Source organism: Drosophila biarmipes, chromosome 2L, assembly GCF_025231255.1.
Source record: "Drosophila biarmipes strain raj3 chromosome 2L, RU_DBia_V1.1, whole genome shotgun sequence".
NCBI lineage: Eukaryota > Metazoa > Arthropoda > Insecta > Diptera > Drosophilidae > Drosophila > Drosophila biarmipes.
The window spans coordinates 18061835-18079612 of NC_066612.1; the positions used below are offsets into that span (position 1 = coordinate 18061835).

Consider the following 17778-nt stretch of genomic DNA (forward strand, 5'->3'; position numbering starts at 1 on the left):
CTGCCTCTCTGTGATAACAAACGTCAGCACGACCGCGGCGTGCAAACTCCAGAGGCACCTGCCATGGTGGCCCTCTCCCCCAATCCAAGCCACCAAGTTCGAGCTGGCCAAGAGCGAGTACCAGGCCGCTTGCGCAGTCGTAGTCGCGGCTTCAAGGTCGCCTATTGTAAAAGAAAGCGCCAGCGCACGGCCTTGAACACGAAAAATATGTTAAAAGCCAATGGCTGGAGCTGAAACAAGCAGAAGTCGAAGAAGCATGTGCCAGATAAAAGATGATATGGGATGAGAAACTTGAACTTCGATTTGCCCCCTTTTGTTTCGCATGGAAACGAGGGTTTCGAACCCCGAAAGCTATCGAAATGTGAGCGAGCCAGCCAGTTTTGAGTGCCATAAAGTTTATGCTTGAGTAAGACAATGGACGAAGCCAATTTGTCCAAACCCTAAGTTGTTACTATTTCTTTTTTTTGCACACTTGTGCAATTCGGCAAAACAAGAAATCAACAAGCAGCATCCCAAAAATTCGGAAAAAATATAAATCGGGGCTAAATGGTTGGCAAATAGGTTAACTCAGTATGCATATTAAATCAGTAATTTAACACAAATAAGTTTTGCAGTGAGGAAATAGATGGGTCGAGCCGACAAAGTGTGTAAGCAAAGCTATTCAAGATACTGGTAAATAAATACGGATAACACACTTATTAGCACAAACATAACTTTTATGTCATTTGAACATAGCCTGATCCCCAGTCCGTACCTCTTTATAAGATTAATTATTATCGGGAAGCATTAGCTTATGAGATGGCCAGACCATTTTAGGGGTAAACTCGGTTTGAAGTTCATCAAGTGAACTCTGTTTCAGTGCTTTAGCCATTATACTTATATTAGCTCGAAGCTAGACATTTAAAAAGTGACACAATTAACGTTTAACCCTTAACACGGAAGCTGCTATATTAAGCATTGTATCTTCAACCTTTCTTTTTCATATAGCATTCCTATTCTAAATTTAAGTTCACGAAGGTGGCGGTCAAAGGTGAGCCACGCGTAGATAAAATAATCATATCAAGCAAATCTAAAATAACCTTCCTTATTGTTCAAATGACAATTTTCTAATTCAACTGTTAGATTAACTATTTAAAAAACATACTGAAACATATATTTAAACATCATTTCGTTTTTGTTATCACAAATATATAAAAAAAATCATTTTAAAACCTACGTTTTCTTTTCTTTTTAATTATATTGAGTTTGTAAATGAATTGTCTGTCAATTAAACCCTAAACATACCATTTGAAACGCGCAATTAACAGGGATATTTAAAATTGAACTCACCGCAGAATAATAATCGTTATAAAAGTGACGTTCACATACCTGCAAATAAAATGGAGGAACAATTAGTTGGTTACGAGTCAATTGGTTGTTGATTAACTGGTTATAGAAAGGTAAAAACTGAATAATTCATTAAATCCAGTGCCATATAAATGCCCTTTCTTAAATATGAATGTATACAGAATCTTTCTTTCCCTACCTCTATAAGGATGAATTCACATATCTACACGTTTGTAGAAGTTTACAGGTAACCGGCGTGGATGGTAAAAAGTACCAGTACAACCAGACATAAAAAACGAATAGATAAAAAAAAGTGCTGCGTTGTGTCGCATTAATAATTTTATTTCATACAATCTATCTTCATTTTTTCATACTCTCTCAAGGAAGCAAGAAAAAAAACCTGCATATACTTAAACTTTTTTATTTTCAGTACCGCTTTGAAAAGCGTCGCGAGTCGCGACTGCCGAAAGCTAAGAGAAGCGATCACTGCGCTGAGTTGGCTCGGCGGTTCGGACGGATTGAGCTTGCGAGTACGCGATCCGCCACTGGGTAAACTCAGTCGAGAAACGGAGCTTGCAAGCGACACTTGTGGCAAGCGGAGATCGGGAAAGAGCCCCTTGAATGAAAAACGGAAAAAGGCACTCTTAAAAGTCGGCGAAAAGCAAAGAAAAAGAACCCACAAGTCGCTCAAAAAATTGCAACACCAAAAGCGCGCGTGCGCAACACGATAAGTTGGAAGATAGGCGAAAAATCTCTCGATTTATACGGTACGGTCAACCAATAAATATACATATCTGTATTCCGAGAAAGGAAACTTTTTAAAACTGTGTGTCTAACTAAAATATATTGCAGAACAACTAAAATGTGATTAAATATGACCAAAAATTTAAAAACCAAAATTAAACGTGAAATATGACAAATCCCTGTGAGAGCATTTAATAACCAAATTTTACTTGAGTTTCCGCATTGAGTGTAAACTTTTGAATAAAAATTGGTGTTTCTCGTTTGTGCTCTTGATAAACCAAATAACGCTATCGAATGGGAAAAACCGCTCACTCAGACATGAAAAAAGAAAAACGAAAGACTTAAAACACAAACTTGAGTGGACTGCCTCGAAGCATGACCACATGTGTATTCCATCCCAGTGTATGTGATTTTCGTTGTGTGTACATAAGAAGATCTACGGCCACGAGCCAAAAAACATGGTGTTAATTTTTGAAACATTAAATAGAGAAAAATGTTGACCAAGCACATGAAGTACGCAAGAGACAAGGAGACAGCTAACATTATTATTATATTTCCGGCGTTCTGTTTGCCTTCTCCAAATAAAGGTTTAGCAATAAAATAAATATCAAGTGTTCGGAAAAAGCTTACTCGAAGCTGAACGGAGCTCGCCCGAGTCGGGCAGCGGTTAAGCAATGCAAAATATTGCAACAGTGCCCCCCATCCATTCATTTATCTCTGTGTGTTTGGGTCCCAATGATTTCTGCTTTTTTTTTCGTTTCCAGTGGGAGTCGGAGCAGTACGAAGAAATTGATGTTAGCAGGTGGAAACTAGTATCTTAGCCACAGTAATTTCCTCAAATGACAAATGAATAAAAATATAGGATTTGTAAAAAAATAAGAAGATACTGTGACACACAAAGCGGTAATGACGAACTAAAGATACAACGACTAGGACAAAACGTTCAATGAAAAGCATAATGACAAAAACACACAAGTGCATTCAATGGGAAAAATCAAATTGACAAAAGCAACGCTTGGGCAAGATACAAAGTCATAATCATTTACTTAATTATAACGATTCTACATCCGATACATCAAATTTAATATTCAAATAATAACTTATGGTATAAAATAATCATAAAAAAGCCACTATTGTTTGTCATATTAAGCATACATTAATTCTTCACAGTCGATTATAGATTTCGAGTCGATAAGATGAGTTTTAAATAAGATACACCTTAATTGGTTCAAAGATATTGTCACGAACCCTACACCGAAAGTATTAACTTTATATTAGCTATAATCTTTATTTACTTAAAATATTCAACATTCATGGCATTAAAACAAAACGTTCTGTTTAAGATATTCTTTAAGATAATATTTTAGAGGTTCTGTTTCTTCTATGAATAAACATGATTAGTCTACTTGTACAATAAGCATGCCTCTGCATATTTTATGGTCGGTAGTTGCAGGATTATTTACTGTAGTTCTCTTATTTGTAATAACTGCTATATTATCCAAAGCTAATCAAATAATTTATACTTTATTAGATCAGATAGGCAAAGATGTAGCTCGGTAGAAAGGTGAATGATTAAACACTGCCAGGCAAGCTGAGGCAGACAGCTGTTGTGGATATGTTGCTGCTGCAGTTGCCGTTGCAGTTTGACCGAAATGATTGTTGTGGCATTATATAAGAAGTGGCCATGCCACAAAAACGATGAAAGAGAAAGAAGAAAATTGTGAAAAAGACTGCCAATGAGAAGGAAGCAGTCGGCAGGAGTCTCAGCTGGCCAGCGAGAGCGATTCGAGTTGCTGTTGCTGCTGCCGCCGTAGATGCAACATCATGCTGCACGAACTAAATACCCACTAACACTGGGACTAGGCGACTTGAGTCGCTGCCGATCCGCTTGGCCTGCTAAATAAGCCGTTAAACTGCATCAAGGTAACAGCCAGCTTGCTGACCATTTAGCAACGCGTTTGGTAATAATTACCTACTCCATTGGCCATGCTCGCGGCTGAGTTCTGGGGGGCTGAGAAAGCAATTTGGCGGTCTGTCCCTCTTTTCTAAGGGGCTCATGGCCGCCAAAACTGAGCGCTGCTCAGCTCAGCTCAATTGCAAACATTGCAAAACACTGGCAAATAAAATAAAATGCGACTGCAGACAAGATGGCAAAGGCAGCCACGGGCAACACCAACGTAAAAGACATCAATAAATATAGCCACCGATTTTTGGAACCGCTGGCAATTGAGTTACAACGTCAGCAGCAGCGGCGTCCGTTAACCAGTTGGCAACCTTGATGTTCGTTGTTATTGCCGCTTCTTGGTTTTTTTGTTTTGTTAATTATTTCGGGTTTTTTTATTTTTATTATGGCAGGTGTCGGTTTTGGAAAATCGACTATAATATCGAAATTCATTCGATCAGTGCCGGCTGATTTTTCATGCGAATAAAGGCGGCAAATAAGATTTATAGGATTCAAAATCCCTATAGAAATCTCTATATTTTGACTAATTTTTTGGTTGGTAAAGACATCATTTGTAAATGTTATACAGGTGTTTGTACATTTGTTTTTCAAACGACCATAGCAAACTATGTCACTCCGGGTTAATGGGTTTTAATTATACCCAACCCAAGCCGCAATTCTCCACGCTTATCTACTCGACTCGAAAGATGCGCATTAAGACAATAAAACCCAAACGACATCGAGCTGAAATAGTTGTCCTTTGCATCATGATTTGCAATGTTAGGCAACCAGCAGCGGTACATAAAAAACAGAAACAGGGCATAAAGTTATGACCACGACTGTGTGTTACTTACCTTACTCAATTTATTTTTTTGGGCAAGCATTTTATTTTTCCCCTTTCAGGTTATACTTTCGAACGCTTTATGGGCGGGTTTGTTTAGGTTTTTATTTTTCAACTTTATTGTTGATTTTGTTGTTGATTATGCGCATATATGCCTTTAACATGCCACGATAAATACATGAGTAATACAGATAAATAGTTACAAATGCAGTAAAGTAAGTAGTTTATTGTTGGCTTCAGTCTAAAGCATGAGTTGGCAATCTAAGTGGGTCAAAGTCTGATTAGCGAGGTCACATATATACACGAGTTAAATGATTTTTTCGTTAGGAATCTCTAGTCGTATGTCAACCGGGAGAGACAAAAATAACAATTTATTGTAAATGTTATGTGCCGATTGTCAACTAAAGAAGTGGCTATTATACAAATAAAATCTTAATACCATTTAAGATTAATATGTACCTGCATATTCTGAAACCCTTGAGCAAAAAACACTGCTTCTTTGTCGTATGCAAATAAGAAGGCAAGTGCTAAATCTAAACCGGTCCAAAACAACCTTTAAACAGCACTTAGGAAAGGTGGAAGAAATTTTTACATTAAAACTGTATCAGTCACAAGTTGTGGGAACGAAGGGCGTGGTAAGCTGTTTAAAAACTTTACATGCGAGGGAGTTTTGAGTTCTGAGAAACGATTGTTTCTAGGTAATATGTATTATCATAACTTAATAAGCTTTTAGTTCTAGAATAATTACGAGAACCGATTCCAAGTGTGTCGTAGGGAAGTAACTTCACTTCGACACATTCAGACGATTTTTTAAGTTTTAGCTATGCAAACGAACCTTTTCCTATTTAGGTGCCACACTCTACTTGTCAGTCCTCTCACATTCTAGAGTTGTCTCGACATGCAAATGACGAGCTCTGCCAATTGACAAGTCAGTCGTTACTAAGTGCCCCTTAAACCCCTTTCTCATGGTATATTTTTTACAAATAAAGCCCAGTCCGCGAGGTGTTTATTTATTCTAAATGCATTTGTACTGACGTTGATCTTTGCCTATATGACACTTCTATATGGTATATGGTTGTTATTCAAGATTTTTCTTTGCCTTCGCAAGGTTGGGACTTACTCACATTGGGTTATGCGGAAAATAAGGTTTCTGTAAAGTATCCGATACATCTTTGCAGCTATAATTTATATAATCAAATTAGTGCTTTATGATTTGGTTTATCTTTGGTTTATCTTTTTGAACTAGAAGGCCAATGAACCACGATTCTTGATTAAGCTAGTCAGAACCTACAGATTTCTTTTTCACGTTCATTCAACCACTGAGATGGCTAATTAGCAAGTACTTAGAGCACACATAGAAAGCCCGAAAATTATTTTGGACCGCACAAGTGCTTAACTGCCTCGACACGTGTACGTCATAAAGCCAAGCAAACCAATAAAATACATAACCAAATTAAGAAAATTATTATTGACGCAAGTGATTTATGATCTGAGTAGCGTAGAAAAGAGGGGTTCTACTCTTGTCTTTACAGAGTATATCAAAATTCTCGAATCGAAGTTTTGTGATTATAATATTTCTCATTTAAATGGAAATTTAAGCTGATCGACATTTGTTTGTGTTTTTTTAACGCTTTAAAATAGGTGTATAAATGTCTTTTCTTAGAAAAGTAACTACCTAGTAATCCGTCTTTATCGGTTAAGCACCTCGAAACTTCTCAAGAAATCGATGCATGCAGTAATGTATAATAATTATTCCACAGAACAAAAGCCACGTCAAAATGGCGGCCGTTGAAGTAAGGAATGGCTATAAGTACTATGGCTCCAAATCGAATCCCAAAATTGTGCTCAACCAGCTGAACATGAACGTGATGCGGGGATCCATGTGAGTGGCATTCAAGTTAACCGGCAAATCCCAATATTAATACCTTGCCTCTTTATCTTTCCGTCAGATACGGATTGCTGGGAGCCTCGGGCTGTGGAAAGACCACCCTGCTCTCCTGCATTGTCGGCCAGAGGCGTCTCAACGGGGGAGAGGTCTCCGTGCTGGGCGTTAAGCCAGGTGAGCCGGGAAGCGGTGTTCCGGGATCTCGGGTGGGATTCATGCCCCAGGAGATCGCCCTGGTCGAGGAGATGACCGTCAAGGAGACGATCTTCTACTTTGGTCGCATCTACGGCCTGACAGACGAGCGCATCCGGGAGAAGTTCAAGCTGCTCAAGGAGCTGCTCCAGCTGCCACCGGCTAGGCAGATGATCAAGCAGTGCAGCGGGGGACAGCAGCGACGACTGTCCTTCGCCTGCGCCATGATTCACGATCCCGAGCTCCTCATCCTGGACGAACCCACGGTGGGATTGGATCCCATGCTGCGTGAAAAGTGGGTAAAGAAAGGTCAATGCCTCGCCTTGACACTAACGATTTTTGTATTTCCCCCCAGAATCTGGGATTTTCTCGTAGAGACGACTAGAAATAGCAAATTGGCTGTGATCATTACCACCCATTATATAGAGGAAGCCAAACAGGCAAATTGCGTAAGTCAAAAAGCAGTATTCAGAATTCTTTAAAATACATTGCCCCCGCTGTTCTCTTAGATTGGTCTTATGCGAAATGGCGTGTTGTTGGCCGAAGATACACCCACCAACATAATGATCAAGTTTGGAACCCAGTCGATCGAGGACGCGTTTCTCATTTTGAGTCAGCGGCAGGGCAACGAAGACGAGCTGGCCCAAATCATGGACCACAACAAGAACCAGGCCTTGCCGACTGCTATCCTACCTCCTGAGGTCATAGATACCCACGAGCCGAACACGCCGGAAAAGCAACCCATTCCCTTGGAGGAACCTCCTAACGAGAACCGCAAAAAGGTTTTCTTCACCACCAAGGGCAGGGTCAAGGCCCTGATGACGAAGAACTTCGTGCAGCTTTTCCGACAGCCTTCGTAAGTTGAAACCGGCAACCAAGAAGAATATCCATTGATACCATTATTTTCAGAGGGATTATTTTCATGCTGCTGTTCCCCATCATACAACTGACCTGCTTCTACCTGGCCATTGGAAAGACGCCCACGAATCTGGAGATAGGAGTTTACTCCGGCGAAGTGGAGAGCTACGGGGAGTGCTTTAACGACAGTCTGGTCACAGTGTACAAGGACGACGAAAACGACAGCTGTCTATTCAACAAGCTATCCTGCAGATACATCCGCGAGTTGGGCGACGACGTGGCCACGCGGAAGTACTATTCCAGCGAAGCAGACGCCCTGAGCGATGCAAAGCGGGCCACAACCGTTGGCTACTTGCACTTCGCCCAGAACTTTAGCGAATCGATTCTCTCGGTGCTGGAGGACGGGATCCATACAAGTGACGGAGCCGTCGACCATGCCGAGCTCAGTATCCACATCGATATGACTGGTAAAGCAATGGCCAGGCCGAAGTCTTTTAAATCTATAAGGTTATTCCGCAGATCAACAAGTGGCGTACTTCATGCAGCGAAAGCTCCGTGACAAGTTCAGCACATTCATGCGCAGTGTTGTGAAGGACTGCAATGTTTCCGCGGCCATTGTCGACCTGCCCGTCCAGTTCCAGGAGCCGATCTTCGGCAGCGCAGACATCGAGTTCCAGCAGTATTGTGCCCCGGGAGTGGTCATGACGTGAGTACGAAATCCACCAGATGGACCATCCAACCTCCTCTCACATTTTTACGTCTTTTATTTTATGAGCCGATGAAATTCACCGCAATCCATTATTTGGTACTTCGTTGGGAGTAGAGATCAGAACTTTGCTTTAATCGACATTTCCTTAAATTTCCACTTCTCACCACTCCTTGTAGCATTGTGCAGAGTTTGCGTTTACTAACTTTTTGACCTGTATCGATAGCATGGTGTTTTTCCTGGCCACTTTGATGACGGCCGCAGTGTTCATCTCGGAGCGTATGGATGGCATCTGGGACCGAACCCTGTTGGCAGGTGTCTCGGCCACCGAAATGCTGTGGGCCCATCTTCTGACCCAGCTCATCATCATGGCTCTGCAGTCGTTCGAGGTTATCATGTACATTGGCCTGGTCTTCGATACCTACAACAACGGGGATACCACAACGCTGATTGGATTGCTAACGCTCACCGCCTTCTGTGGCATGTTGTTTGGTAGGATCAGAAACAAACCGAAAAAGGACAGTTTAAAACACTATTATCCCCATAGGTCTCTTCATATCTGTATTCTGCAAATCGCATACCGAGGCAAACTTTGTGGCCACTGGCGCTTTTTACCCAATGATCATACTTTGCGGTAGGCTTTCCGGTCTTGTAGGCCTCCAAAACTTCAGATCATTGATTTTATTTTCTTGCAGGACTTCTGTGGCCCCTGGAGAGCATGCCGCAGTTTCTGCAGGATCTGGTCATGGTGCTACCCTTCACCATTCCCTCCATCTCGGCTCGAAACGTCATCGAGAAGGGCTGGAGCATCACCCACGAGAAGGTCTACAACGGTTTCTTGGTCATGGCCGGCTGGACGATCATCTTCTTCGTTCTCTGCCTGATCGGTATCAAACGCAAGGCGTAATGTCGGTTCTTGGGCTATTCTTTAATTTCGGGGGCCTTTTATTTAGTTGTAACGTATTAGCATTTTTTGATAGGTGATCTTTTGTGCATATCGTTCTAATTTAATACTTATCGGAAGCATATCACTCGCATGTTGTAGACTCTCATCACACAAGGAAAAATCACATTCATACCAACGAGTCGTAACACATTTTTAGGAAGTCGTCACTAAGCGTGGCAGATTGTACTAAAATCAGCATAAGGTCTTAAGGGTGTCTCACAAAAATATTTATAATACACAGGAAAACATATTCGTACTCATTGACAACACTAAATTTCGTCTTCAAATTATTGATAAACTCAGTAAAAACTAGTACAGAGCAAAGTTTTTATTCACATGTAGGATGTGTATATTTTTTAATTTAATGAAATGTGAAATTATGTAAATCGAAATTTCAAATCAACCAAAAATAAAAATCTAAATTAAATGTTTATCAAAGAAATTCTTTTGGGCAGTATATCTTATGATTGAAAGCAACATAAGTTAAAGCTGCATAAGTTTTGAGGACCATTAAGGAATAACTAGCAGTTTAACAAATTATCAACCAAAAGAAAAAGTCCAACAACTTTAGTTTGTCTGCCTCTATGTGCAGTCCAAGCAGCGTAAAACTGAAGCACCAAACCTCCTGCAAGCGCATATCCTGATATATATAAATGCATGTTTGCTTTTCTATATAATATTGCTTGCTTGTGTGTGGTCCAAGGACAAGGACACATCCACGACGACAATGTCGAGGACGTGCCAAAGTTGCTGACACACTTCGGCTCGAAAGAGCTAGACAAAATGTCTGCCCGGCCGGATGGCTTCCACGCCCCCTGACCCCTTTCTCGGGGCCTGCCGGCAGACATTTTTATTACAAAACTTTATCTTTGCCAAATACGAAAAAGGAGAGCAGGGAAAAATATATAAAAAGCCAACGTTCGTTCATCCTTCTAGTCCCCGGTGTCCTTGTGAGCGAGTGCTTGTGGGTGTGCCGACTGATGGGTGGCATAAATTTAGTTTGCTTTCCATACAACTTGCATTAAATGTGCACGCTGCAAGAGAGAACTTGTTGCCAAGCCACGTTAAGGAATATGCATGAGAAGTGCAATTGTAGAATTTACTGTGACAAATTGTACACTTGAACCTGGTTTTTAATTGACTACTAAAATGAATTATAAGGTAAGGAATGCCTTTAGGAAATAAACAAAATACGTATATATGTCAGGCGACATAAAGAAGTTAAATTTAAAAAGAACGTTTTTAGAAACACAACAATATCCTAAATCGTATTTAATTTTTCAGGCTATGATTATTCTTTCTTTCAATGCGATTTACTAAAGCAGAATGTAAGGAAATGTAACTTATCTTGATTCGGGAAATTTTTGAAATTTTTGATGAAGCCCCTTTGATATGCATTAGTAAACCACTTTAACAGCAATGTCCTTTACACAAAAAACGAAGTAAACTTTTTGGTGAATTTTGCCGCCTGACACACACAAGGATTTCCTAACAGCTAACCACACCGACAAAATCTTTAAAAAACAAAGTTTTTGACAACAAACTAAGTTGCATGAGTAGGTCAAGATGCCCAAAAGTAGGCAACTGAAAAGCTTACTCGAGCGCCGACTGCTAAAACAATTTGGCCTAAAAATGGTTTAAACTTTGGCAAGAATAAAACCAAAACCAAAAACCATATCAACAAGCTCGAAAGCCAAAACTTTCATGTTCCCATCACTTCCCACAACTCTGAATTAACACTTTCTCCAGACTAGTGGAAGTGTTGTTACAACTTTTGACCCATTTCAGGCACATATATATGCACATATAACATTTTCGGCCTCAAAATTTACGTTGCAAGGAGGGGGAATAGAAAAGTTAGTAAAATGTTCTCGTAATTTGACCTTCAAACAAGTTGAATCAACTCAGCACACAAACTCACTCACACGGATGTTCGCAAAGAGGCTGCCAGACACAACAAACACCCAAATTCTAAGGGAAAAGTGTAAATATTTAAATGTAATTTAGGTTGAGAACAAAGGAAATTTTAAAGTCGTGGGTTAGGTGCTTACCAGGAAGTGTTTAAAAGGATGGCCTAACATAGTGAAGCATTTGTACAATTCGTTTTCGAAGTGGTTATGCAGATAGATAGATCAAAGATATGCAAGAGTTTTAATTCATGGAAGAGAAATAAAAGTATTCTTAGAAAACTTAAGTCTTGCTTGGATATCATCCGATTTCCCTAATGCCTTCTTATAACTTTTAACAAAAATAAAAGTCTATATTGTTTAATGGGATTTTTACTATCTCTCCCCTTCATTATATATGAACATTCCAATTATGGATTACTAAAAAAAGAATATCCTTAGAAAGAAACACCTACATTTTATTCTCCCTCGACAAACCTATTCGGTAAACATGACCAATGTCCATAAAAGCCAGTACATTTTGCCAACGGACGAGGAGCAACTTTTTTAAAAAATAAAACCATCTGGCAGTCAAAGTGAAAGATGACACAATTAAGCTCGAAGGGCCAAACAGTTCGCCGGGCTCTACAGTTGAAAAGGACCCCAAATCATTGCCGACTTTTGCATTTCATTGACCCTTTAAATGGCTAAGATACACACAGATGGCATCGCCTACACCCTCTGCTGCTGCATGTCAGTCAAAGTTCTTTCTCTCGGCAAAATGGAGAAAAATTTGATTTGGGGAGTTTATTCAATTTGCTCCATGGCAGGGGCCGCCCAAAGGGGGGCAGCAGCAGCCCACCACATCGCACATAGATACACACACAGTGGCTCACTGGCATTTAAGTGCACGCCGTTCAACTGATGTCTGACGGACAACCAGAGTTATGGCGAGTGGGTGGCAGAAATTGGGATTGCAACTGGGATTGGATTCAGGTGGGAGGGGTCAGGGAGATAGGCGCAGAGGTACGGGCCGGGGGAGAATTCTCTGAACTCTGCCAATATAATACAATCAACGTTGGGCTTCGATTCAATGCGCATTCGATGCGTTTGCCGCTTTTGAGGTGGCTACCAGGCCAGCTACCGATGCGTAGGGTAGGCCTCCCACCTCTGCCCATGTCCACCCCTCTCCACCCACATGCCCCCACACACGGGCAGGCCGGCTCGGTTCTGGCTCTCATGTGCAGAGGAAGCCTTAATACATAGGCTCGTCGTCGTTGCACTCACTCGCCCGAGTATTGTGTTCGATTTTCGCTATCCTTCTCGCTCGCTCCCTATGTAGTCCTGTGCTCCGAGCTCCCTGTCCGGCGGAGCACGGGGAGGCAGCTGCGTCCTGGCCACACATGCGTTTGGCCTTTTGCCTGGCACACATAGCAACAGCAGCAGCAGCAACTACATCAGGTTGCTGCAGCAGCAGCAGTGGCAACAGCAACAGAAATGTCGCGCTGTGTTTCAATCGTTTTATATGGCGCAACTGCTGATTGGGTTGGCACAGTGGTCGTGGTTGATGGATTTCCTTACCTGCAAGAAAAATAAAGAAATTAAATTAAAATGCATTATACAAACGTGGCGTAATATAAACTACATGTCTTATTCAAATTTTGCAACTTTATAATTTTCAAAATATGTTAGTCTAAAATATTTATAATATACTCATTTAAGCCTAATCAGATCGGATTGTATATTCCTCAATTAACTTTATACTATACTGATTTATAATATACTAATTGTATACTCTTTTTAAGGATTTGAAGATCCAATTTGCTGCCAGTGTGACCCTTCAGCCACCCATCGCGCATTGATACAGCCACACTAAAAGCTCCGCAGAGTAATCAAGTTAGGATGGTGTTTTTGTTTCGGCAGATTGGTTTGCTTGGCTCACTGTGCACAAAAGGCAGTGCTCGCCAAATGCCAGCCAATGCAGCGACCAGAAAAACAACAACGACAACGGCTGGAAAACATGCGTGGGGAAAAGGCGCGAGCGGAGGGACGTGGGCAGGGGGTGGTCCTGCTAGGGAGGTGGAAAACGCTGGGGGATGGGTGATTCGTGGGGGTGCGAGTGAAAACGTGGCCGGCGAAGCTGGCGAAAATGGCGGCAGCGACAGCGACGCAGCCTATTTCGGTGGCCAGAAAATATAAAAAAGAGGCGTAGACGGCAGGGGGCTGAGTGCGGGGAGTCAGGAGGTCGTGGCAGCTGGGGGACAGAGTGCAATTCTCCAGAGAGCGGGAAAGAGAGAGACCGAGTGGATGAGTGGGCGGCAGTGGGCGAACAGCACTCGGGGAAATGCAGTCGGGAAAACGGGAGGAAAACGAGGACCTGCACACAACTGCACTGGGGACTATGTACGATCCGGATGTCGTGTATGTATCGCCATTGACCAGGACATCCCCCCTCCCTCCCTCTCTTTCGCTCTCTCTCTGAGCCCATCTCTTTCTGGCCTGCTCGCTTGTTTACCAATTTATTTTGCGCACAATACGAAACACGGAAAATGCATGAGGCCACCGGCAGTCTCCTTTCCCCACCCACCACCCTCTACCACTCCCCACGGGGAAATCCCCCTCGTGCGTTCCGAACGAACGCAATGATAGCCACACAGCAGAGTTGGACCAAAAGCAACAACAGGCAACTGGGCAGGCGAAAAAATGTCAGAAATTCCAGTTCGATTTTTGGCCATAATGCAAAAAAGCATGCTGCTCTGCTCTCTCTCTCTCCTTCTGAATATCTGCCGTCTCAGTTGCTCTTGCCCGCCGTGTTTGTTGTTGTTTGTTATTTCCCGTTCACCACTTTGTGTGGGGATTTCAGCTTTTCCCCAGTTTCCATTCCCGGCTTTTCCTAACCGATTTTTTCTGTGAGACTTTCGCCGTTTTTTGTTCCGAAACTCGGTTTGCTTTTATATTCTTTGCAGGCCGCGACTTCCACTTTGATGGAACCAGCGCCGGGTTTTATTTTGTTCCTGCTCTTCTTTGTTGCCCCTGACTTTTGGCGAAAAAACCCAAGCGGGGTTTGGTGGTAGTACACACTCGTAGTAGCGACTTTTTTACCCGTGTCCCCTTCGTAGTAGTTAGTACTCGTGGTCCGAAGTCAGTCATCAGCCCATACGCAACATGTCCGGGAACAAAAAAGCCCATGGAATCGCACAGAAGTGGAACGAAAGACGTACGAAAGGAGTGACAACGAAAAATTGAAGGAAAATGGGGCACAAAGGACCCGAATATTCTCGGAAAAAATTCTGAATGGGAAACGGAAGCTTTGGGGGGCCCGAGATGTTTTCGTGGGCAAACATTGCCCACTTTGGATCCTCAGTGTCTTAAAGATGCTTTGCAATAAATTTAAACATGAGTTGTACTTGGTTATAATACATACTATAACAAGAGCTGTAGAGGTTCGAGCTAGGCATAATCTTGAATCAATATCTGGAAAACCGGAAGTGCTACATTATTATTAATAACATTATGGTTTCAAATAAGTGTAGTCGTTTCTATATATCATATCAGCTTAGCAATCGGTGAACAAACTGACAAAAGGATTTGTCTACAATATATTTTAACAGCAAAACTTACCAACCAAACCAAGGTGTGTTTAAGAGCAGTTCCCAAAATCTATAAATTTGAAAAATATCTATACAAAAAAAAAACTACTCCCAAGAGCACAAAATGTGGACCTCGCTGCTCGTTTTCGTGCTCCTCGGGCTGCTCAACACGTCGTCCTTGATCACCAGCCAGGACGACGGGTCCTACGAGCATCTGGCGACCTATCTGCGACCTGGTGAACCACACACCCAGGACGGACAGACGCTGCTCAACATGCTGTACCTGCACAACCAAGTGCAGGTCTACTGCCAACGACCCCCATCCCTGACCTTGTGGAACGTTTTTCAGAGCAGCCGCCTGCACTTGAAGATAGCCGCTGGCGCAGATTACAGCCAGTATAAGGGGACCTCCGTTTGGGAAGTCTACGAGGCGCATCGACAGCTGGATGAGTGCTACGAAGGTAAGCCCCTGGGATCTTCGGCGGAGGAACCCCGGATCATTTCACTGGCTACCCATTCCCACGACTGTTATGGCATCTACACCAACGAGCCGTTTGTCCTCACACTCGAGGAGATCGGCTGCGACATGGAGCGCTTCGCGCAGTTCACCTTTGCCCTCGTTTTGTGGGTGAGTTCTCCCCACCTGGCGGACTCACTGCTCGGTTTCTACTGCTCCGCGGCGGCAGTGGGTGCCCACCTGGCGGGTTTGGTCGTTGTTGGATTCACCCTTGTATCATCCGGCAGCGAGCAATCGCTGGAATTGAGAACGCTCAAGGGGATTTTCAAGCAGGTGCTGCAGGAACGACCCTCTACGATGACCTTGGCTTTGATAGGCGGCGCCTGGTTGACCCAATCCGCCTGCCAGCGGCTATGTTTTCTATGGGAGCGCTCTATCCTCCGACGTTTGCACTATCGCTTCCTGAGGACCACATCCTACTGCCTGATCCTGACCGCCTCCGATCACAGGGCCTTCGGTTGGGTCTGTGTTTCACTGCTCATTCCCTGGCCAGAACTTCATTGGCTGATTAGCTGGTTGAGATCCAAATGCATTCGTTACCTAAGCGATTATCGTGAATCGTCGCACCAGCATAACCAGTTGACTGAAGCGCAAATTGTATCCAGATTTTTAGGCGGTGGCGTTGATCATTCGGCTGAAGAACCCTTTCTATCCCAAGATAATGGCAGTTTCGACACAATCAACATGCGATGTCGCCAGAAGGAGCAGGAGCAGGAGCCCAGGGATGCGGGGAATGGACACGCCTTTAGTTGTGAGTGTCGAGTATCGAGCCATCTCAATCGACCCTCCACTTGGAACTGCCAGAGCAAGCGGCTTCAGTTGACCCCCAATAGAAGAAGGTTGGTCCGCACCTGGTCCTCAAGCAGCCAAGTACCGAGTTCAGCCCCCAAGAGTTCGGTGACCACCTTGTACCACAATCTCCGCTTCTCAAACTCCGAGCGCAGCCTCCGAGATCAATAGGTATACAGTTGAAGAAGTCCATTCCGGCAAAAGAAAATGGGATCTGAGCGGAGCACATCAGAAACGAAAGATTGGTAGAGGAGCAATTGAATCGAATAGAGAAGAGGGGACGAACAAGAATTTTCCATTTGCCAGGATAAGTTTCCTTACTCGAGAGGTGGTGTTGGGTGGGTGGCGACGTTTGAAAGTGGCAGACAAAGTATTCCACAGGCAAGGAAATGTGTTGCAAAGGCAGCTGGCAGGCTTCAAAACACTACAAGAAGGCATATGCACGAGAATCATGAATTGACAACAGACTGAGGGAAACAAGTTGTACAATGTTATGTTCTTTTGCAAACCAATTTACAAATGTTTGACTGCTTTGTTACTATCTTAAACATTTGTTGCTATTTATTAATAAATTGTTAGATCCCATCAATAAGAATATATAATATATTTATTAAGAATCAGGTTTAAATCTTTGAATATTGTATTTTTTATCAGTGTATAAATGAAAGATTCGTAGACTCCTATGATAAGTTAAGAAAGATTTAGATTCCTTAAATAATGTTTGCCCGGTGAGTTGCAAAAATACAAAGGCCCTTCCATTTATCTGCAAATTCAGTATATGGTATACTTTTTTAATCCCATCCCGCTCCGAAAATCTCAAAATTGTGGCCCCGTGCCAATGTGTGCTCCTTTAATGACACACTTCAAAGTAGGGCCAAGAATAAGGCTCACTTGGAAGTCGGAAATGGATGATTTTGCCTTATAATCAATCGACATCCTTTTCCAGCGCTTATTGCCGGCGGAACTTAGGTTAAAGTATCCACAGGACACACCCGGCCATATGCATCCATACTGCTTTTAACTTAATTGTCCTGATTAGCATGCGTCCGTGTCTGTTATCCTCGTTGAAATTTTTGTGCTTTTGACATTCGTTGGCGCACGGAGTTACAAAATAAGAGACTCCAGCTTGCATTCGCCATGGATGGGCGGGGATCGGGGCACAAAAGTGCCTATTACCTCCTCCTGCCCGGCAGTTCACCATTAGCCACAGGAGCGGAGCAGGCAGATGATGCAGCTGCATCCACATCCACATCTACAGCTACAGCTGCATCTGCCTTTGCAGCAAGTGGAACAACAACAAAGTTTGGTCAAACGTCAGAAATGTTCGCTCGCTTTGGCTATTGAACGCAGGCCAAAGCGCAGTGCTAAACGCAGTGAGGCCACCCACTCACACCCACTAGAACCGCCCACCACCCCACTGCGAGGACCAAGGACCTACTCCTCGGCCCGGCCATCGGCAAATGCAAATGGGTAATGGGTAAAAAGCGCTTTGACGACCATGTGGACGAGGATGTGGGGACGGTGGGGGAGGAGATGGGTGGACGCAGGGGGATCTG

The 17778-nt window shown here is 43.0% G+C and overlaps 4 protein-coding genes across 4 annotated transcripts in view; 3 read left to right on the forward strand and 1 right to left on the reverse strand.

The window, feature by feature from the left end:
• LOC108033792 (neuroguidin) overlaps window positions 1-17778 on the reverse strand; it is a 38635-nt gene that overhangs the window by 18390 nt on the left and 2467 nt on the right. The gene's annotated exons all lie outside the window — the stretch shown is intronic.
• Window positions 1527-2093, forward strand: LOC108033793 (uncharacterized). Its single transcript, XM_017108403.1, has 2 exons — window positions 1527-1573; window positions 1757-2093. Exons 1-2 carry the CDS (start codon window positions 1536-1538, stop codon window positions 2055-2057), a joined length of 339 nt encoding a protein of 112 aa, XP_016963892.1. The 5' UTR covers window positions 1527-1535; the 3' UTR covers window positions 2058-2093.
• LOC108033789 (ABC transporter G family member 20) lies at window positions 1950-9867 on the forward strand. Its single transcript, XM_017108397.3, has 10 exons — window positions 1950-2093; window positions 6614-6735; window positions 6803-7225; window positions 7286-7379; window positions 7440-7786; window positions 7840-8255; window positions 8308-8494; window positions 8721-8986; window positions 9042-9128; window positions 9190-9867. The coding sequence occupies exons 2-10, from the start codon at window positions 6632-6634 to the stop codon at window positions 9399-9401; spliced, it is 2136 nt and encodes a 711-aa protein (XP_016963886.1). The 5' UTR covers window positions 1950-2093; window positions 6614-6631; the 3' UTR covers window positions 9402-9867.
• LOC108033791 (uncharacterized) lies at window positions 14942-16808 on the forward strand. The gene has a single exon (XM_017108400.3). It carries the CDS (start codon window positions 15041-15043, stop codon window positions 16391-16393), a length of 1353 nt encoding a protein of 450 aa, XP_016963889.1. The 5' UTR covers window positions 14942-15040; the 3' UTR covers window positions 16394-16808.